General features: G+C 34.3%; 1 protein-coding gene across 1 annotated transcript in view; it reads left to right on the top strand.

Moving 5' to 3' along the window:
* The window catches only part of LOC148941962 (uncharacterized), a 176939-nt gene that overhangs the window by 89717 nt on the left and 63737 nt on the right, over window positions 1-23485 (top strand). The window contains exon 5 of the mRNA XM_089103617.1: window positions 6644-6780. Within this exon, the coding sequence (XP_088959743.1) occupies window positions 6644-6780 (137 nt within the window). The remainder of the gene's footprint in view (window positions 1-6643; window positions 6781-23485) is intronic.

The raw sequence follows: 23485 nt of genomic DNA, 5'->3' as shown, positions 1-23485 counted from the left end.
TGAAAAAAAATAAACGTGGGAGGGGGCCTAGGTGCCCTCTATTTCTTGGTCACTTAAAACGGCACTAGAACTTTTATTTTCCCTTCAAATGAGCCCTCCCATGATATTCTAGGACAACTGGGTGGATACGATCACCCCTGGAAAAAAAAAATAAATAAACACGCATCCGTGATCTTTCTTCTGGTAAAAAATACAAAATTCCACATTTTTGCATATAGGAGCTTGAAACCTCTTAAGTAGGGTTTTCTAATACGCTGAATCTGATAGTGTGATTTTCATTAAGGTTCTAAAATTTTTAGGGGACCTTTCCCCCTTTTTTCGAAAATCAGCCAAGTTTTCTCAGGCACGTAACTTTTGACGGGTAGAACTAAACTTGATGAAACATATATATTTGAAATCAGCATTTAAAGCTGATATCTATTGATGTCAAAATCCCGTTTTTAGAGTTTTGGTTACTATTTAGCCGGGTCGCTCCCTACTTACAGTTCGTTACCACCACAGTTTAATAACTGCGATGAAAGTAGTTACGCTACGGCGCAAGAGCATGGTAGTTTCAGAATAATTATAAGTTAGTTCTTTCTTAAGAATCATTCCAATGTATTTTAACCTAGTTGTCAAATCGCGTATTTTTGAATATTCGATTTGTAAAATTTTTTTTTATTATTCATAAACTTTATTAGTTTTGTTAAGGAGTCTTCTCTCCATTCTTTTCAACATCTAATTTCAATGATGAAAATTGCTGCTGTAGCAATTTTGTTTTAACTTTATTTTTTAAAGTACCAATGACATCAAAATAAAAAAGTTTACCCTCTGATTCCAGTGAAACCAATTGGGAGCATTCTACACTTAGTTTCCTCCCTCCTCCCTAAATTTTGAAAAATATATTTTTGGAATTTTCTGAAAAAAAATTAAAAGAAATTTTCCGCTTTTCCAGATTTTGATAAAACACATCTACCCCTATAACTTCATGAATTTGTACCCCTCCTCGGATTCATATTTGGTCTTTCGGTACCTGAAAAGTTTTTACAGCAATATCATACGTTCGTCAGTGTTGCCAAGTTGAACCGTAAAAAATAAGCAAAAATAATTTGTTAAATTTTACAGCGCTTTTACTATACATAAATTCAAACATTAACAATTTATTGATTTCTAAAGACAGTTACGCCGTCACGACAGGTACACCAGCGAAGGGAAAGCTCTCAATCAACTACACTAAAAATCAGCATTGCTGATCAACTGGGTGAAAAGCAGCTACACTGACCTGTCACCCAGGATTTTTTTTGTATATATATATATATATATATATATATATATATATATATATATATATATTATATATATATATATATATATATATATATATATATATATATATATATATATATATATATATATATATATATATATATATATATATATTTTTATTATTTTATTATTATATATATATATATATATATATATATATATATATATATATATATATATATATATATATATATATATATATATATATATATATATATATCATGGTGTAAGTTTCCAATTAACCCATTTAAACAATCAGATTTCATTTCACTGTCATATTTACTTCAAAAAGAACATAGTTGATCATATATATGATAAGGGGTTTCTTAAAAAAAGGATTCTACTACCAATTTTATGCTATTTTTGTACAAATGGTATATCACAAATTCATTACAAATTCAATTTGTCAATCTGACTTTTCCGTAAGCGAATAGAGTTGACAAATTTAAGAAGTTCAGTGACCCCAAAATGTCAATGCGGAAAAAAAGAATCGTTTTTCAACAGGGATATTACAAAAATGTAAAACAGGAAATTAAAAAAATGTCCTTCCTGACTTAAAAAAACCATGTCAGTTACCAAACCAAAAATGTTTAGTTTTCCTCCTCAAATATGTTAACCGTTCTTGCTTAATTTTAATATTTTGACCATAAGCCTTTAATTATTTAGGTCTGTTGATACAACGTCTTTTATTTTTTTTCCGTTGCATAATTGTGGATCATTTCATAATTTTTGCAAATATAACAACTATCCTTTTCATTTAATAGGTTTAGTGTCAAATTAGAGGCCAATCTTTAATTAGTAAACTGGTCTATTATGGACAGATTACACCGTGGAACTTCGGTGCCACCGTGGAAGGTGCAATTTTGATAGAAGGACTGCGGTTTTGATAGGCGGTGAATTGTTTGCAGATTTTCCCAAAATAAATCTGCTTAGTTTTAGCTGTTCATCAAGACCGTATCCAGGGGGAGGAATAGGGTATTTGACCCCCCCCCCCCAAAAAAAAAAAATTGATTCAAAAAAGTAAAAAACATATAAAAAAATGATACATTTTTTGAAGTTTTTTTGTGAATCCCCCCGGAAACCTCCCCCCCCCCATCAAAAATCCTGGATGCGGCCCTGTTGCTCAGATTTAAAGTGTTAAAGACAGTGGCAATAAAATCTAATTGTTGAGTTGGTTTAAGTGGAAATCTACATCAACAAATAAATCTCAGTAACTAGGAAAAACCGAGAACCAAATTTTTAGCAAAAAACCTGCATAGGCACCTCTGAAAATTTTGGCAGTAGCGGGCACTAGCTTTGACAAAAGGGTTTGTGGGTAAAAAAAAAACAGCATAAAGGAAGCTACAAAATACGTACCAATTAAGAATGTTTATAGTTATCTCATTTTCATTTTTTTATATTTCGCCTACTACTTAACTCCTACAAAAAACAAAACAATATCAAAAACTGGCAATGCTGTTTTACCCATTTATACTCACATACAGATTACAGACACACACTCACAACAGATCTCCTTAAAGATAATCTACATCTTTCCAATAAATTGTTCGACCAACAACTCCATCCACTCGCTCTTTCCACCTTTCACTCTTACTTAAACGACCTATCAATCTCATGTATTCAAAACCAAACTTTTTTAATTCAGTCCCTTTTCTCTTCTTCCTTATTTTCCATACATATTCACATAATTTCATTACAATAAACACCCCATCTCACTCTATCGTCTTATTTCTGGGGATTATCACATTCAATTTAATTATCCTTATCTTAACCCTATATTATCTTATGAAAACCACTCCAAGATTGCTCAAGGCACTTAAAGATTTATCTACAATTTCGTCATTATATTTGTAATCGAAAGATTCCTGCTTCAGGCCAAATTATCACTATTTCGTCAGACAGCTTCCACTTTGACCTTCATCTCGAGTAAAACGACTCACTCGATCTTGGTGCGGCAGTATCTCATGAATAAACATAGATTCATTCAGCATGCCTAGTTTTTTTTTCTCTCGAATATGCCATATCACTTTATGAATTTTCTCTAGCACATCACTGTTTTGTTTTGCTATTTCGTCCTCCTCAGTATTTATCCCCAGTAAGACCCATCCTTTTATTAATTCACCGTCGATCAATTCACAACAGACTATTTCACAGACGTTTCTAATTCTTGCACACCTTTCCGATAGCTATGACACCAAAACCCCTTCATCTAGGGGCCCATACAACATTTTCGCGCACTTTTCTACGATATTAAAAGCCGAAGCCAGATAAAATAGCAGTGGGAGAGCAAACGTGTTTACATACACTACTCGTCCAAACATTGAGAAGAAATGTGTTATTTGATGGGCTACCAGCTACCAACCCCTTAATCTTATGTTTAATAACTGGCTCTTTGTTCTGTGTATTTTTACAAGGAAATGCTCCTCATTCCACTTGAACCCTCTCACCACTTCCATCAAATCAGCCACACTCCCAGGGAGGAATGACCCATCTCCTACAAAAGCCTATGATTTCAAGGAAATATTCGGTGTAATCGTAATCCCCTGTATCCGCCGTTCGACGTACTTGAAAAGAAGATCGATGTAAGTTCGGATAAATAAGGAACACTCGGATCACCTTTTCGCACTCCCTTTTGAAGCTTCACCCTTGCAACCGCCGACGGGTTTTTATAAAAATTTTCATACCACTTCACAAACTGTTGATCAAATCCAAAGTTTTCCTTCATCAGTGTCCACAGTATCAATCTCATAACTGAATCATACGCTTTGACAACATCAATACACAGTAGAAAAGCTAGTAAAATAAAAACACCTTATTCTTTGCCAGTCCGTCGTCTTTGCGTACCAACAAATCATGCATTACGTTGAGAATATGTTAGGCCTTCTTTCCTCGAGTACCACCAAACTGATATCCTCCCAGGATTCCAGGCATCACCTTCTCCATCCTCTTAGTTAATAATTTGGATGTTATTCTGTAGTCACTTATTGAAACCGATATAGGCCTCCGGTTTTGAAGCTTCTCCTATCCCCTCCTTTAAATAGGAAAGATATCATGTCCAAATCATCCTCTGGATATCCTTTTTCAACATAACTTCTCACCACCAGAGTAAAAATATAACATATTTCCGTATTTTATATATATATATATATATATATATATATATATATATATATATATATATATATATATATATATATATATATATATATATATATATATATATATATATATATATATATATATATATATAATATATATATATATATATATATATATATATATATATATATATATATATATATATATATATATATATATATATATATATATATGTTTATAATTCGTATCCCAGTCCATCAACACCAGGTGACTTACCATTTTTCATTTCTCTTATTATTGTTTTTCAATTTTCAGCCGTGTTACCTCCTGTAGCTTTGGGAAACAACAGATTGTTAGTTTTTTAGCTTTTAAGAACAGAGAGCGTTGCTAAATTTAACTGATCAGTTTTACTTATTTATTTTTACGGTACAAGGTGAAAACACTGACGAAAATATGGTGCTGCCCTAGAAGAATCTTAATTTTGAAACAACCGAAAGAAAAATCCTAGAAAATTGTAGTTTTCATGTGTGAATATTTCTAAGATGGGTCTGGGGCCAAAAATATTTTTCTTTTGCTGTCCTTGGTGCTTAAAGGATTTTTTTAACACGGTCATTTTTAAATATCTTTGGTTATACATGTAAGTAGTGCATGAATAAGGTTGCAAGCATTTAAAAGTGAAGGGGTTAATCAAGTATTAGGAATAGGAGTTAGGATTTAGTGAAGTAGGAGTCAGTCACTGTTCTTATTGTGTACTAGCAAAAAGAAAAGAAAAATATAAAAATGAGCAAAACTCTTCAACATGAACTGAAAAAGAAAAAATATACAATTTAAAATTGGCTTTCACTTCCGGGTCTTACAAGAATTCTATGCCGAAACATTGATTTCTGACCAGGCGCTTGCTTAGTTAGGGGTGCTCATCGGTGGGGTTAACAATGCCCTCCTCCCTATATTTTTGCCCCTCCACCGGGGATTTTGAAAAGTACCTTTACCTTGTGGTTTCATCGAAAAAAGACAAAACGGCAGTTCTAGATTTGGAAAAAAGTTAGTATCTTTATTAAAAGAAATGGAAATATATTTTCTCCCGCATCCCTCCACTACATTTCCATGAATAGGTGCCCGTGAGAGGCACCTATCACATACACATACACATGCGATCACATACACATAAACAATCACATCACACACATATCACACACATCACACACAATCACATCACACAATCACATACACATGCGAGTACCTCCTTTAAAATGAGTGATGAAGGTAGCAAAAGAAATAGCTTCCTGGCTGGTCGAATTTCAGATCCTAGACACGGATCTGTAGTCTCTAAACTGGTCGCTTTGCTGTAAGTTAAGCTTCTAAGCGCTCAATTCGATGTGTTAACAGAAGTCAAATGAACATAGACCTTTAACCGAGCATGGACTTCTAGCTAGACACGCTTGCAAACACCACTGATAAACAGCACTAAAAAAAGGGACAAAGGCTCGCTTATAACGAAAATTCTGTGACCATGAAATACCAAAAATAATTAATCTAAGGAATTTATCTGTTAATCAGGGGCATAATTTGCTATGGGGCAGGGAGAACAATTGACCCCCTACCCCAGTTTTCCCCTTCCCCCGTGTTGAAATTTCTTGTCTCTAAGAATCTTGTCGAAACTAACATAGGCCTACATAGTTCCAGCTTCCACAAAAACAGATCAATTTTCTTTAGTATACCTTTGCCTTTATGGTACTATATGGCTCATTTTTCACTGTCATTTTCACTTGACTTGGGGGAATCGGCTCCAATCCCCCCTCCCATCCCCATAATTTTGATGAAATTATGCCACTGCTGTTCATTAAAATTATATAGGATAGGGCCAATATGCAATGCCAAAAAATTAGTTAAATTATGCAATGCATGGTCTAAAGGAAAATAATTTTCTGGGTTAAGACGCTAACAATCTCACATCACAGTTGAGAAGGAAAAAGTGGATAATTTTTGTTTTAATATTAGTGTCATTTAAAGTTCTTCGGCCTGTTTTGTTAAATAGTTCATCGTACTAATGCTTTTTTCCTTAGTCAATGCAATATTTTTCATAAAAGGTTACATGGAAATTTCCCTTAGATGTAAATATAGTAGAGTTTAAATTGAATGCATCATGTAACGCTTTGGGAACAAAACCTCGGTCGTTATAGTTTTTCATCCTCCCTTTAAATTACTTGTAGGCATGTTGATAAAATTCTTTATCTTTTAGCCGTGGCTTTGTGTCAGTATCCGAATTCCAGTGGTAGCTGGACTTAAACTTCCCGAGGATGAGCTAATCATGGTGAAGTGTAAGCCTCAAGACAGAATGGTTTCAGAAAAGAAAGAATCTGATTTTAACGGAGCAAGGTAAGGAAATATGTACTATCGATAAGAGAATTCCATAGTAAGCATTAAAATAAAGAAAGCATTCAAGCATTGAAATTTAAGACCTTTTAGGCAGAAAAAGATGCTTGGTCAGTACGGGATAAGCTTAAGAATTACTTCTTTTATTTCTTCGGATCTCATCTTTCTACGCCAATTGTGTCCCCCCCCCCCAAAAAAAAACTCTATCTCCTTATAGCTGCTTTGAAGCTGCTCTGAGAGATGGGAATGAGAAATTTCAGTCCATAGCAAGTCAATAATGCCTTGTTAACTTTAGCCTGCTTAATGCTTCATAGCGCTCCTACTCACTTTTTTGAATGTCTTTTCTGTCGCTTCTTTTCAGTCGAAAAATGTGGTTCAATCCGGCTTTCTAGGGATATAATGAGAGAAAGGTTGAGATAGCTTGGACATGTTCTGCTGGTGAAGGATGACAGAATGCCAAAGATCGGCCTTGTCTGCCAACCATCTACGGCCAAATGAAAAGCAGGTCGTCCCCGAATGGGATGGGAGGATGTTATAAGGAAAGATTTAAGGAAAATTAGAACGGATTATTTTGGGTATCAGGGACTAGGTACCAGGAACTAGAGCATAGTAACAGTCAACTAGCATTTTAAGTATCAATATGAAAGCACCTTTATAATAAAAATGAGCATTTAGAGTATCAATGTGAAGAGTATCAGGGGCGTAATTTGCTATGAGGCAGCGGTACAACTGCCCTCCAGACTCAATTTTGCTCCTCCTCCCCCCCGCAGCGGAAATTTAGTTTCTTTACAAATCATGTGAAAACTAAGATAAGCCTGCATAATTCAAGCATCCACAGAAACGGGGCAGTCTGCTCCAGTATATCTTTACTTTTTTGGTACTATATGGCTCATTTTTTAGTTTCCACTGTCATTTTCACTTGATTGGGGAGACTTGGCTCAAATATTGTCCCCCTCCCCTTCCCAGGATTTTGACGAAATTACACCACTGGTCTTCAGGTCTTATTTTTATTCTCCCTCAATTTGAATTTTGTTGTGTGATTGAAGCGGCTTTCACGCTATGCTTAACGATGTTATTCATTCCCTCAACTACGCAAAATACCAGAAATGACGTCATTTTCTTTATGCTCTGTATTCCATCCAACGCATATTAACTATTCAGGGTTTGTTTAATCTACGCCATTTCCAGATTTAAAAAAGAAACACATATTTGTTCTTAGTTTAGCACAGGTGGAATAGTTAAAAACCGCAAAATAATTTTAAAACAACCGAGTTAAAGGTTTATAAGTTTGAGTTCAAAGGTGCCCAAACTCATTGATTGTTCGCAAATTCAATCACAAGGCCATAAGATTTTTGTTTCTTATGTTTGTTTTTCACATCACTTCTAATCAAAATGATTTTAAAATGTTCTTGCCTTTTTTTCGCACTTATAATATTCACGTCCAACTGTGTTGCTACTAAAGCTAAAAAACAGTCACCAAAGTCAGCAAAGGTGTACAGCGATTCTGATCTGCTGCGTCACTTAAATACTGATGCAAATCAAGAAAACATCAAGAAAAGATTCAAGTCAAGAAAAGATCATGAAAATTGTGGTGATTTTAATAACGACTCTCTTAGGGTTTTACAATATTTGAAAGCTTCTGATTTTGGAGCGGCAAAACATGATGAAAAATACCAAAAACAGATTGTTGGCCCAAAACGCAAAAAACAAAAGTGTAAAAAGGAAAGCTGCAAGAGCCACGAAGTGTCGAAGATTAAGGATTACAAAGTAAAAGAGCCTAAGAAACAATACGAGGTTTATCGTCCTTATAATAAAAGGATAAAAGGTGGATAAACATTGGAAAACTAGCAAAAAGAAGAAACATAAGAAACAAAGCAACCAGCCTTTTCAACCAAAATGTGTATCGGATATAGTAGAATCTCTAAACCAGGAGCACAATGGTCGTACTTTAGGATCCTCGGGGAGTGAAACCAATAATATTGCACCTATGTTAGAAGAAACAGAAGATGGAAAGTTTGCGGACGATATTCAAGCAATTTCATCTCTCTCATCACTAATAGAAAACAGAGTGATTTCTGAGTCGCAATTTAAACAGAGCAGAAATAAAAAAGGGCTTTTAGATTATGAGACAGAAGGCTCGGCAGGACAAGGCTTGAAAAGGAATACTTATGTTGAAGAACAAGAATATATCACAGTTAAAGTAGACCCTAAAGGCCAGTTTGTTGACAATGAGATGGATATGACTGAAAAAAATAGAGTAGGAGAGAAGGACGAAAAATATGTGAATTTATTTCTAAGCTTTCATCGGTGCTTTTTCTTTCTTACGTGTTTTCTTATTTTTGAGAAATGTTTTCTTAACGGAGCAAACTTTTGAATTTCGAATCCGAGAAATGTTTCGGGAGGAAGGGGTCAAAACCAGTCAACTCCTCCGACTCCCCCCCCCCTAGATACAGCGCTACCTTTTGCCCCCTACCTTTTTGCGTCCCTCAAAATCATTTCCTGGCACCTGAGTCAGAATTTACAGTAGCTAGTTAGTTATGGTAATACATTATTCAAAAACTTACATATTCAGGTTTTAAAACTTATGACCTGTCATTTTGCAGGGTTGTTTTTCAGATCAATTAGAAAACTTGTGCATGTTGTAACAACAGAGCTAATGCATCATTCCTTGCCGGTTACTTCTCACCTCAAGCACAGCATGCAACCAATCGATTTAATGGGCTCTAATCGACTCTGTGGGTTTTGTTGAGGCTGTTTTAAGAAATTCATTTTTTTCAACCTACTTGGGACTCTGTCAATTTGCTCCTGTAACTGCAAGTAAAATTCATCTGAGTCATTAGTATCTCCCTCAGCCGGTTCTACAGGGGCATATACTACTAAAATTGATACCCTGAACTTTTTAGTCATAAACTGAGCAATTCCTTTTCTATTATTAAAACCTAAAACCTTTCCAGTCCAAACAAGACTTAGCATTTTCCTTATTCATCATGAGCCCTACTCCCTGTCTATGTACCCCATCCTTCCAGCCTGAGTAAACAAATTCTATATCACCTAATTTCATGCTTCCTACCCCTAGGATATGAGTTTCTGAAACTCCTAATAATTCCAGTTCGAAGCGTCTGAATTCGTCAGTTAAAATGTCGATACAATAGTATTTTTTAACGTCGTAACATTCCAAGTTCCAATTTTCATATGCTTTAAATCATTGATTATTTGAAAAAAAACTACGTTTTCTAAAGAGTTAAAGAGGCTGAGTCACAAGTTCGAACCTTAAAACGTACAGGGATTAGAAGGTACAGTTGGGGGGCTGCCGCCCCCAAACCCCCCGCTTTCGCAGCCTTTAAATAATAAAAAATTTTAAACTGAAAGTAAGGAGCGACATTAAAACTTAAAGCGAACAGAAATTATTCCGTATATGAAAGGGGCTGTGTCCTCCTCAACGCCTCGCTCTTTACGCTAAAGTTTTTATTGTCTAAAAAAAGAGTTGTGAGAAAATCAAGCTTTAGCGTAAAGAGCGAGGCGTTGAGGAGGGCACAGCCCCTTTCATATACGGAATAATTTCTGTTCGTTTTAAGTTTTAATGTCGCTCCTTACTTTCAGTTTAAAATTTTTTTTATTTAAAGGCTGCGAAAGCGGGGGATTTGGGGGGCGGCAGCCACCCAACTGTACCTTCTAATCCCTGTACGTTTTAAGGTTCGAACTTGTGACTCAGCCTCTTTAACTCTTTAGAAAACGTAGTTTTTTTCAAATAATTTCTGCACGGTTTTGTACAGTTTATTACTTATTATTGCTTGACTAACTGTTAGATGATTGTGTATTATTCTTTTCTTTCTCGACAGGGTGTTTTATGGGTCGACCTTGTAACTCAGCCTCTTTAACTCTTTAGAAAATGTAATTTTGTTCAAATAATTTAAAAAAGAAACTGAGTTTCTTTTTTAAACTTTAAATTCAGTATATAAAAAATTTCCTCTGACGGGGAATCGAAACCGCGTCGTCCGCATAACTGTCAGGAGTATCGACCGCTGTACAAAAGAGACACAATTGTATTTGTATTTTTTAGAATGTGGAATCTATTTTGACACAAGCAAATACCCACAAAACTTGGTATTTGTTTTTTGGAAAACAGGGAAGAAGTCATCAGATTGAGCTGAACTTTCACGAAAAAGCTCCCAGACCTATGAAAAACTCATCCTCTAAATTTAAGCCCTATCAGACGACGTTAAAGGGGGGCTGTGGTGGGAAAAATTAAAATGGGCTCTTATAGGAAAACGAGGTTTTTCGTAAATGTAAATTCGGGGGATAATTTTTTCGGTCTGAAAATATCAAAAGGCCATAACAGGTGGAATTCTGCCTCGAATGAGTCCTTATTCACCCGGATCAGTTGCCCACTGTGGCCTGTAGGTGTGGCTAACAAGAAAAAAAAGAACTTTAAGTGGCCATATTTGGTTTTTGGAAAACAGGGAAGGAGTGATCGGATTGAGCTTAAATTCTGAAGATAAGATCCCGGGCCCTAGAAAAGCTGAATTACTAAATTTCAACCCAATCAGACAGCGCTAAAGGGGGGCTGTGGTCGAAGGGACGAAACTTCTGGCCCACTTTTACCCATGAAGATCAAGTCGGAGGGGGGGGGGGGGGTGAAATTTTGCACGTTTCTTAGTTTGAGCTTGGGCTACGAAATGCAAGTACCGCTGTCTCTCTGCGACCGCTAGGACCGGAAATCGCTTAACATTGTGGTGGGTCGCCTCTTTATAGAGGCACAAGTGTGCCTCCTTGAAACTATTTTGGTCTCAGGAAAAGCAATGATCCCGGATACCAGTGCAGAACGGAGATCAACATATCTTCTCAAGTCTACACCAAAGCGCTTAAGGCACCTTAGAACCGGATAGCAAGAAGCCCCTGGGACCTCCAGTATGAATAGAGGCTTTCTGTAATCACAGGCCCATATATATATATATATATATATATATATATATATATATATATATATATATATATATATATATATATATATATATATATATATATATATATATATATATATATATATATATATATATATATATATATATATATATATATATATATATATATATATATATATATATATATATATATATATATATATATATATATATATATATATATACGGGTGTATATATATATACATATACACCCGGTTTGAACCCCACCTCCCCGATATTTTTGACCGACTCGAAAATAAGTCGAAAATTAGTAAAACGTAGGTAAAAATCAGTAAAATTAGTCGAAAACTGAGTCAAAAATTAGTAAACCCCCCCTCCAAAAGTCAAAAAATTAGTAACCCCCCCCCCCGAACAAAAATCCTGGATACGGCCCTGAAATATATATATATATATATATATATATATATATATATATATATATATATATATATATATATATATATATATATATATATATATATATATATATATATATATATATATATATATATATATATATATATATATATATATATATATATATATATATATATATATATATATATATATATATATATATATATATATATATATATATATATATATATATATATATATATATATATATATTCGCAAAATTGGGGGGGGGGGGCAGAATGTACATTTCAAAATATTGGGAAAGGTAATTTTGTGTGTCCTTGTACATCTTCTGTAGTACTTTTCAATATTTAGGGAGGGGGGGACAAATTTGTTTTTTTTTTTCATTTTTTCAGTAATTAACAAAAAAAAGTGTTTTACCATAAAGATACAAAAAAGGTATTTTCAAGATCTCGAAGGGGGTCGAAAATTTGGAACGGGGGAAAATGCCTCTCCCTCCAATTGGTGCCACTGCTTACTACAAAAAAAGCTATATGGGGGAGATATATCTTTTCTTATTTTTCCAAAAAAGAACCAATCACACTTTCAGATGACAAACACTAATATTGGCAAAACACTAAAAACGACTATACTCTCACTTCAAAAAGAAGAAGGGAAAAGAAAAATAACGGCACTGGGTCAACTGGATTAGTTAGCACAGAAGAACAAAGAGGGCTTAGGTTCAATACTGAGTATTGCAAATATAGTTGTTGTTTTGTTTTTGTTTTTTACATAAATATATTTTGTGCTTTCTCATAAGACAATAATTTTGGGTCTAGGCCAGACACAATAACTCACGAGAATGTTGGGGAAAACTTAATAAAACGAATTTCTCAACGATTTTCAGAGTAGATGATGTGTTACAAAACACGCATAGAAAAGCCAAAATTGGTGTGAAAATCAAATGAGTCTGAGGTAGGATGTAGTAGAGCCCAAAGCAGATAACCCCTGATAGACTGGGTAGTACAGCTTGAGTTCAAAACGGCATATGTATAAGCAACCAATTAAATCTTAAGACCAAGGCCGTATTCTAAAGCTGGTTTAAGGGTTTTGAACTCCCTCTCGAATTATTTATCTGACTCGTAAAAACCTAACACAAATGCATATAAACGAAATTTGATGCGTTTTTTTCATGTTTAACCCCCCTCTCCCGAAAAACAACCTTCCCCAAAAAAAATGTGGATGCGTCCCTGGTTGAGACCATTGAGAATGAAAGAATAGGGATCAGCTGATTAAATATTTCGGATACCCTAATCAAAAGGAGTAGACTAGAACATTATACTTCTATAGAAGCTATACAAATTTCAACGTTATTCTATAGAAGCTCTACACCTTTTCAAAGAGAGTGAGTACATCAAATTAATGTGACCGCCATTTTTGATCTGGTTAAGTGGGTATAATCTGGTTTGGTTTGTTATTGCGAGATGATTATTCAATTTACATATTAGTGCTAACTGGGCAATTACTAATAGAACATTTGAAGGTGGAAAAAAAAAAGGGGTAATTAGAGATTGGAGAATTGTAACAAAAAATTATCGAACAGGGTTCTGGTTTGCACATAGTTGTCAATTTTAAATAGTTTAGAAATAAAAAAAAAAAATAACAAGAAATGGCTGAAAAGTGTTTTGAGGGAGATGGGTTGCATGGAGGGTTGAGTTGCATGAGAGTTCAGTTAAAGGGGGTACAGTTACACGGGGGTTTCGGTTATACAGGGGTTCAGTTACATAGGGGGTTCAGTTGCACGGGGGTTGAGTTAAATGGGGACTGAGTTCCACGAGAGTAGTGCTTTGTCTTGGTTTAGCTTGTCACAGTTTTAAAAGAACTTTACGGGGATTGAGAGACTCAGTTGCCGGATTCCGTGTGGTTTTTCTTTATTCCAGTTTTTCTAAAAACCAGTATTGTCTATAACTTAATTTATGTTGGTTAAACTGGCGATGGTTAAGAAAGCGTAACAGGTAATTAAAGTATGAGGAATGGGATGCTATAATTAGAACGATTTTAAGTTGAAAAATTGTGACGTAAAAATAACTCAGTTATTTGCTTGCGTGTATAGGAATTCCCATGTTATTTGCTTGCTTGTATTTTTGTGTTAAAATAAGTAGTTTTTGTATCTTTTTAAAAGAGCTTGTAGGGGGTTTGACATACTCATGTGCAAAAGTCCGTGTGAATTTCTTCCTCTTGATAGTCATTAAATATAAAAGTTATGTGTTAAATTATCAGTGTTTGTATCTTCTAAAAGAGCGTTAAGGAGTGTGAGAGATAAATTGTACAATTAAAAAGAGATCTTTTGGAGCGTATTGTCAATTTAACGAGAAATGACCTGAAAAGTGTTTTGAGGGAGATGGGTTGCATGGAGGGTTGAGTTGCATGTGAGTTCAGTTAAAGGGGGTACAGTTACACGGGGGTTTCGGTTATACAGAGGTTCAGCTACAAGGGAATTCAGTTGCAAGGGGGTTGAGCTAAATGGTGATTGAGTTCCACGAGAGTAGTACTGTGTCCTGGTTTAGCTTGTCACAGTTTTAAAAAAGCTTTACGGGGATTGAGAGACTCAGTTGCCGTATTCCATGTGGTTTTTCTTTATTACAGTTTTTCTAAAAAACAGTATTGTCTATAACTTAATTTAAGTTGGTTAAACTTCCGATGGTTAAGAAAGCGTAACAGGTAATTAAAGTATTAGGAATGGGGTGTTATAATTAGAATGATTTTAAGTTGAAAAATTGTGACGTAAAAATAACTCAGTTATTTGCTTGCGTGTATAGGAATTCCAATGTTATTTGCTTGCTTGTATTTTGTGTTAAAATAAGTAGTTTTTCTATCTATTAAAAGAGCTTTAAGGGGTTTGAGAGACTCAGTTGCATAATTCCGTGTGATTTTTCTTTACTTGATGGTCATTAAAAACGAAATTTTTGTATCTTTTAAAAGAGCTTTAACGGGTTTGAGAGACTCAGTTGCCTAATTCCGTGTGATTTTTCTTTACTTGATAGTCATTAAAAACGAAATTTTTGTGTTAAATCAGTAGTTTTTGTATCTTCTAAAAGATCTTTAAGGGGTTTGAGAGATGTATTGCATAATACACAAGTGATGTTTTGGAGCGTATTGTCAATTTAATGAGAACTTACTGAAAAGTGTTTTGAAGGAGATGGGTTGCATGGAGGGCTGAGTGGCATGAGAGTTCAGATAAAGGGGGTACAGTGCCCCGGGGGGTTCAGTTCTCCAGGGGGTCCAGTACAAGCGGTCTCAGGGGCCGGGGGGTTGAGTTAAATGGGGATTGAATTCCACGAGAGTAGTGCTTTGTCCTGGTTTAGCTTGTTACAGTTTTAAAGGAGCTTTAAGGGGATTGAGAAACTCAGTTGCCGGATTCCATGTGGTTTTTCTTTATTACAGTTTTTCTAAAAACCAGTATTGTCTATAACTTAATTTACGTTGGTTAAACTTCCGATGGTTGAGAAAGCGTAACAGGTAATTAAAGTATTAGGAATGGGATGTTATAATTAGAATGATTTTAAGTTGAAAAATTGTGACGTAAAAATAACTCAGTTATTTGCTTGCGTGTATAGGAATTCCCATGTTATTTGCTTGCTTGTATTTTGTGTTAAAATAAGTAGTTTTTGTATCTTTTGAAAGAGCTTTAAGGGGTTTGAGAGATCTCAGTTGCCTAATTCCGTGTGATTTTTGTTTACTTTCTGGTAATTAAAAATGAAATTTTTTGTATCTTTTAAAAGAGCTTTAAGGTGTTTGAAAGACTCATTTGCCTAATTCCGTGTGATTTTTCTTTACTTGATAGTCATTAAAAACAAAAGTTTTTTGTTAAATAAGTAGTTTTTTTATATTTTAAAAGAGCTTTAAGGGGTTTGAGAGATGTACTGTATAATACACAAGTGATGTTTTGGAGCGTATTGTCAATTTAACGAGAAATGACTGAAAAGTGTTTTGAGTGAGATGGGTTGCATGGAGAGTTGAGTTGCATGAGAGTTCAGTTAAAGGGGGTACAGTTACACGGGGGTTTCGGTTATACAGGGGTTCAGTTACAAGGGGGTTCAGTTGCACGGTTGAGTGTTGAGTTCAAATGTGCATTTTGAGTTTCTTTCGTTGAAATGCAAGAGTTGGAATATTTCAGTAGTGTTTGGTTGTGGTTTACCTTGTCAAAGTTACATTTTCTTGATTTTTCAAAGTTCATTTTGATTTTCTTTCGTTGAAATGCAAGAGTTGGAATATTTCACTAGTGTATGATTGTGGTTTACCTTGTCACAGTTACATTTTCTTGATTTTTCGAAGTTTATTTTGAATTTCTTTCATTGAAATGCAAGAGTTGGAATATTTAAGTAGTGTTTGGTTGTGGATTACCCTGTCACAGTTACATTTTCTTGATTTTTCAAAGTTTATTTCGATTTTCTTTCGTTGAAATGCAAGAGTTGGAATATTTCAGTAGTGTTTGATTGTGGTTTACCTTGTCACAGTTACATTTTCTTGATTTGTCGAAGTTTATTTTGAATTTCTTACATTGAAATGCAAGAGTTGGAATATTTCAGTAGTGTTTGGTTGTGGTTTACCTTGTCACAGTTACATATTCTTGATTTTTCAAAGTTCATTTTGAATTTCTTTCGTTGAAATGCAAGAGTTGGAATATTTCAGTAGTGTTTGGTTGTGGTTTACCTTGTCACAGTTACATTTCGATTCGTTCGACTTTTCAAGAGTTGGCATGTTTCAGCAATGTCTGATAGTGAACCTAGATCAACCTAACTTTTTGGATATCTCTACTTCACTATGACTTCTGTTTGTGTGTCGTGTCTGTCGCAGTGTCTCGTCTCTGATATGTGTCAAGTGTCATCTCTGTGAGTGTGTGTTCGTCTGAAAAACCAGTCTGGTTGGAATATTTCAGTGGTGTTTGTCTGTACTGCTCACATTATTTTGCTAATGTGTCAAGGAACCATTTGGGAATCTCTGCTCGTTTGGAAAGGTGCCAGAGTTGAAAGGTATGTCAAGTAGCATGTAGTTGTAGTTAACGTGTCATAATCACGTTTTCTTGAATGATTCAAAATGAACTTTGAAAAATCAAGAAAATGTAATCTGTGACAAGGTAAACCATTAAAGCAAACATCTACTGAAATCTTCCGATCTCTTGCATTTCAACGAAAGAAATTCTAAATGAGCATAGAAAAATCAAGAAAATGCAACTTTGTCAAGATAAAACGTAACCAAACATTACTGAAATATTCCAACTTTTGCATTTCAGTGAAAGAAATTCAAAATGAACATTGAAAAAATCAAGAAAATGTAACTTTGACAAGGTAAACCACAACCAAACACTACTGAACTATTCCAACCCTTGCATTTCAATGAGAGAAATTCAAAATGAACTTTGAAAAATCAAGAAAATGTAACTGTGATAAGGTAAATCACAACCATACACTACTGAAATATTCCAACTCTTGCATTTCAATGAACGAAATTATAAATGAACTTTGAAAAATCACGAAAATGTATCTGTGACAAGGTATACCACAACAAGCCCCTACTGAAATATTCCAAATCTTGCATTTGAACGAAAGAAATTCAAAATGAATTTTGAAAAATCATGAAAAGGTTTCCGTGACAAGGTTAACCACAACCAAACACTACTGAAATATTCCAACTCTTGAATTTCAGTGAAAGAAGTACAAAAATGATTTCTGAAAAATCAAGAAAATGTAACGGTGACACGGTGATCCAATACCATACACTACTGAAATATTCCAACTCTTGCATTTCAACGAAAGAAATTCAAAATGAACTTTGAAAAATCAAGAAAATGTAACTGTGACAAGGTAAACCACAACCAAACACTACTGAAATATTCCAACTCTTGCATTTCAACGAAAGAAATTCAAAATGAACTTTGAAAAATCAAGAAAATGTAACTGTGACAAGGTAAACCGCAACCAAACACTACTGAAATATTCCAACTCTTGCATTTCAATGAAAGAAATTCAAAATGAACTTTGAAAAATCAAGAAAATGTAACTTTGACAAGTTAAAACACGACCATACGCTAGTGAAATAGTCTAGCTCTTGCACTTCAACGATAGCAAATCGAAATGAACTTGGAACAATCAATAGAATGTAACTTTGACAGTGTATACCATAAGCAAACACAGATGAAACATTCCAAATCTTGCATTTCAAAGAATGCAATTCGAAATGAGCTTTGAAAAATCATGAAAAAGAAACTGTGACATGGTAAACCACGACCATACACTGCTGAAATATTCCAACTCTTGCATTTCAACGAAAGAAATTCAAAATGAACTTTGAAAAATCAAGAAAATGTAACTGTGACAAAAACTACTGAAATATTCCAACTCTTGCATTTCAACGAAAGAAATTCAAAATGAACTTTGAAAAATCAAGAAAATGTAACTGTGACAAGGTAAACCACAACCAAACACTACTGAAATATTCCAACTCTTGCACTTCAGCGAAAGAAATTCAAAATGAACTTTGAAAAATAATGAAAATGTACCTGTGAAGAGGTAAACCACAACCAAACACTACTGAAATATTCCAGCTCTTGCATTTCAGCGAAAGAAATTCAAAATGAACTTTGAAAAATCAAGAAAATGTAACTGTGACAATGTAAACCACAGCCAAACACTATTGAAATATTCCAACTCTTGCATTTCAGTGAAAGAAATTCAAAATGAACTATGAAAAATAAAGAACATGTAAGTGTGACAAGGTAAACCACAACCAAACACTACTTAAATAGGCCAACTCTATAATGAAATAGAAAGAAAGTAAATCTTAACTGTTACAAAACAATAACCTGTACCTTTGACATGGATAACCACAACCAATAACTACTGAAATGTTCCAACTCTTGCATTTCAACGAAAGAAATTCAAAATGAACTTTGAAAAATCAAGAAAATGTAACTGTGACAAGGTAAACCACAACCAATCACTACTGAAATTTTCCAACTCTTGCATTACAAAGAATGAAATTAATAATGCAAATAGTATAATCAAGAGAATGTAACTGTGAATAGGTATCCCACAACCACAAATAATTGATACGTACCAACAATTGTTCTTCCATGAAAAAAATTCGAGACGAAGTATGTACAATCCGGAAAATGTAACCGCGACAAGAGGAACCAGAGTCTCTCAATCCCCGTAAAGCTCTTTTAAAAGATACAAAAACTACTTATTTAACACAAAAATTTCGTTTTTAATGACCACCAAGTAAAAAAAAACCACACGGAATCCGGCAACTGAGTCTCTCAAACCCCTTAAATCTCTTTTAAAAGATACTAAAAAAAATTCATTTTTAATGAACATCAAGTAAAGAAAAACCACACGGAATTAGGAAACTGAGTCTCTCAAACCCATTAAACCTCTTTTAAAAGATGCAGAAACTTCTTATTTTAACACAAAATACAAGCAAGCAAATAACCTGGGAATTCCTTTACACGCAAGCAAATAACTGAGCTATTTTTACGTCACAATTTTTCAACTTAAAATCATTCTAATTATAGCATCCCATTCCTCATACTTTAATTACCTGTTACGCTTTCTTAACCATCGGAAATTTAACCAACGTAAATTAAGTTATAGACAATACTGGTTTTTAGAAAAACTGGAATAAAGAAAAACCACACGGAATCCGGCAACTGAGTCTCTCAATCTCCGTAAAGCTCTTTTAAAACTGTGACAAGCTAAACCACGACAAAGCACTACTCTCGTGGAACTCAATCCCCATTTAACTCAACCCCCGTGCAACTGAACCCCCTTGTAACTGAACCCTTGTATAACCGAAACCCCCGTGTAACTGTACCCCCTTTAACTGAACTCTCATGCAACTCAACCCTCCATGCAACCCATCTCCCTCAAAACACTTTTCAGTCATTTCTCGTTAAATTGACAATACGCTCCAAAACATCACTTGTGTATTATACAGTATATCTCTCAAACCCCTTAAAGCTCTTTTAAAAGATACAAAAACTACTGATTTAACACAAAAATTTCGTTTTTAATAACCATCAAGTAAAGAAAAATCACACGGAATTAGGCAACTGAGTCTCTCAATCCCCCTTAAAGCTCTTTTAAAAGATAAAAAAAATATAAATTTTAATTAACATCAAGTAAAGAAAAATCACCCGGAACTAGGCAACTGAGTCTCTCAAACCACTTAAAGCTCTTTTAAAAGATACAAAAACTACTTATTTTAACACAAAATACAAGCAAGCAAATAACATTGGAATTCCTATACACGCAAGCAAATAACTGAGTTATTTATACGTCACAATTTTTCAACTTAAAATCATTATAATTATAACATCCCATTCCTAATACTTTAATTACCTGTTACGCTTTATTAACCATCATAAGTTTAACAAACGTAAATTAAGTTATATACAATAATGTTTTTTAGAAAAACTGGAATAAAGAAAAACCACATGGAATCCGTCAACTGAGTCTCTCAATCCCCGTAAAGCTCTTTTAAAACTGTGACAAGCTAAATCACGACAAAAGCACTACTCTCGTGGAACTCAATCCCCATTTAACCCAATCTCCGTGCAGCTGAACCCCCTTGTAATTGACCCCCTGTATAACCGAAACCCCCGTGTAACTGTACCCCCTTTAACTGAACTCTCATGCAACTCAACCCTCCATGCAACCCATCTCCCTCAAAACACTTTTCAGTCATTTCTCGTTAAATTGACAATACGCTCCAAAACATCACTTGTGTATTATACAGTATATCTCTCAAACCCCTTAAAGCTCTTTTAAAAGATACAAAAACTACTGATTTAACACAAAAATTTCGTTTTTAATGACCATCAAGTAAAGAAAAATCACACGGAATTAGGCAACTGAGTCTCTCAAACCCCTTAAAGCTCTTTTAAAAGATATAAAAAATTTCGTTTTTAATGACCATCAAGTAAAGAAAAATCACACGGAATTAGGCAACTGAGTCTCTCAAACCCCTTAAAGCTCTTTTAAAAGATATAAAAACTACTTATTTTAACACAAAATACAAGCAAGAACATAACATTGGAATTCCTATACACGCAAGCAAATACCTGAGTTATTTTTACGTCACAATTTTTCAACTTAAAATCATTCTAATTATAGCATCCCATTTCTCATACTTTAATTACCTGTTACGCTTTCTTAACCATCGGAAGTTTAACCAACGTAAATTAAGTTATAGACAATACTGGTTTTTAGAAAAACTGGAATAAAGAAAAACCACACGGAATCCGGCAACTGAGTCTCTCAATCCCCGTGAAGCTCTTTTAAAACTGTGACAAGCTAAACCACGACAAAGCACTACTCTCGTGGAACTCAATCCCCATTTAACTCAACCCCCGTGCAACTGAACCCCCTTGTAACTGAACCCCTGTATATCCGAAACCCCCGTGTAACTGTACCCCCTTTAACTGAACTCTCATGCAACTCAACCCTCCATGCAACCCATCCCCCTCAAAACACTTTTCGGTCATTTCTCGTTAAATTGACAATACGCTCCAAAACATCACTTGTGTATTATACAGTACATCTCTCAAACCCCTTAAAGCTCTTTTAGAATATACAAAAACTACTGATTTAACACAAAAATTTAGTTTTTAATGACCATCAATTAAAGAAAAATCACACGAAATTAGGCAACTGAGTCTCTCAAACCGCTTAAAGCTCTTTTAAAAGATACAAAAACTACTTATTTTAACACAAAATACAAGCAAGCAAATAACATGGGAATTCCTATACACGCAAGCAAATAACTGAGTTATTTTTACGTCACAATTTTTAAACTTAAAATCATTATAATTATATCATCCCATTCCTCATACTTTAATTACCTGTTAAGCTTTCTTAACCATCGGAATTTTAACCAACGTAAATTAAGTTATAGACAATACTGGTTTTTAGAAAAACTGGAATAAAGAAAAACCACACGGAATCCGGCAACTGAGTCTCTCAATCCCCGTAAAGCTCTTTTAAAACTGTGACAAGCTAAACCACGACAAAGCACTACTCTCGTGGAACTCAATCCCCATTTAACTCCCCCCCCGGGCACCGGACCCCCCGGGGACCGGACCCCCGGGATCACCGACCCACTGTACAACTGAACCTCCGTGCTACTCGACTCCGTTTAAATACTCCCCGTGTTACTTAATCCGTATGTAACTGAACCCTCGTGCAACTCAACTCCCTCAAAACACTTTTCAGCCATTTCTTGCCATTTTTTTTTATTTCTAAACTATTTAAAATTGACAATACTGTGCAAACCAAAACACTTTTTCGATCATTTCTTGTTAAAATTATCCAATCGCTAATTACCCTTTTTTTTTTTCCACCTTCAAATGTTCTTTTAGTCATTGCTCAGTTAACACTAAGATGTAAATTGAGTAATCCTCTCGCAATAACAAACCAAACCAGATTATACCCACTTAACCAGATCAAAAATGGCGGTCACACTAACTTGATATACTCACTCTCTTTGAAAGGGTGTAGAGCTTCTATAGAATAACGTTGAAATTCGTATAGCTTCTATAGAAGTATAAGGTTCTAGTCTACTAAAAGGCTAGGGAGAAGAAACAGCATATTAGCGAGCATCCTGTGCATCATCAACAAGAATGTCGGATGGGGACACATGGCTATAGGTCGGTTCAAAAATTGAATGAACCCAGAGCCATGAGCCTTAGTGCATGCGTAATCCTGTAGCTGGTATTTGTTGCTAGTATATATATCTCGGAAGACCCTAGTATTTATCGTTAATGGTTTTAAAGAAAACGAACACTGAAATTAAACCCCTGAAATTAAAAACTATAACTACATGCAAAAATGTTAGTCCAAAATCTTACATATCCTCAGTTTCTCGAAAAATGATAAAAGCAATGAAATTTGTTTTTTTAAGCAATGTTTTATTTTTAATCCGGTGCAGTACAAATTGAAGCCACAATTGACAGGTTTCAAAGCCAGCACTCCAATTAGTTTGGCCTCACTTTTTAGGTCTACTAAGTCGCACTTTAGAGGTAATTAGTTTGCTAGACAACAAGCAAAAAATAAAAAATAATACGTAGCAGACACTCTTGTATGAGGATCAGAAACTTATTGAAAGCATGATAACACACCATAAATATTATATTTATATAATACATATATATATATATATATATATATATATATATATATATATATATATATATATATATATATATATATATATATATATATATATATATATATATATATATATATATATATATATATATATATATATATATATATATATATATATATATATATATATATATATATATATATACATATAATATTTTGCTGTGC

This window comes from Artemia sp. Qi Xiang Cuo, chromosome 17, assembly GCF_049724085.1.
Source record: "Artemia sp. Qi Xiang Cuo chromosome 17, ASM4972408v1, whole genome shotgun sequence".
In the NCBI taxonomy this organism is placed as follows: Eukaryota; Metazoa; Arthropoda; class Branchiopoda; order Anostraca; family Artemiidae; genus Artemia; species Artemia sp. Qi Xiang Cuo.
The sequence above is the reverse complement of the archived record's forward strand: the minus strand, read 5'-3'. Positions and strand labels throughout refer to the sequence as shown.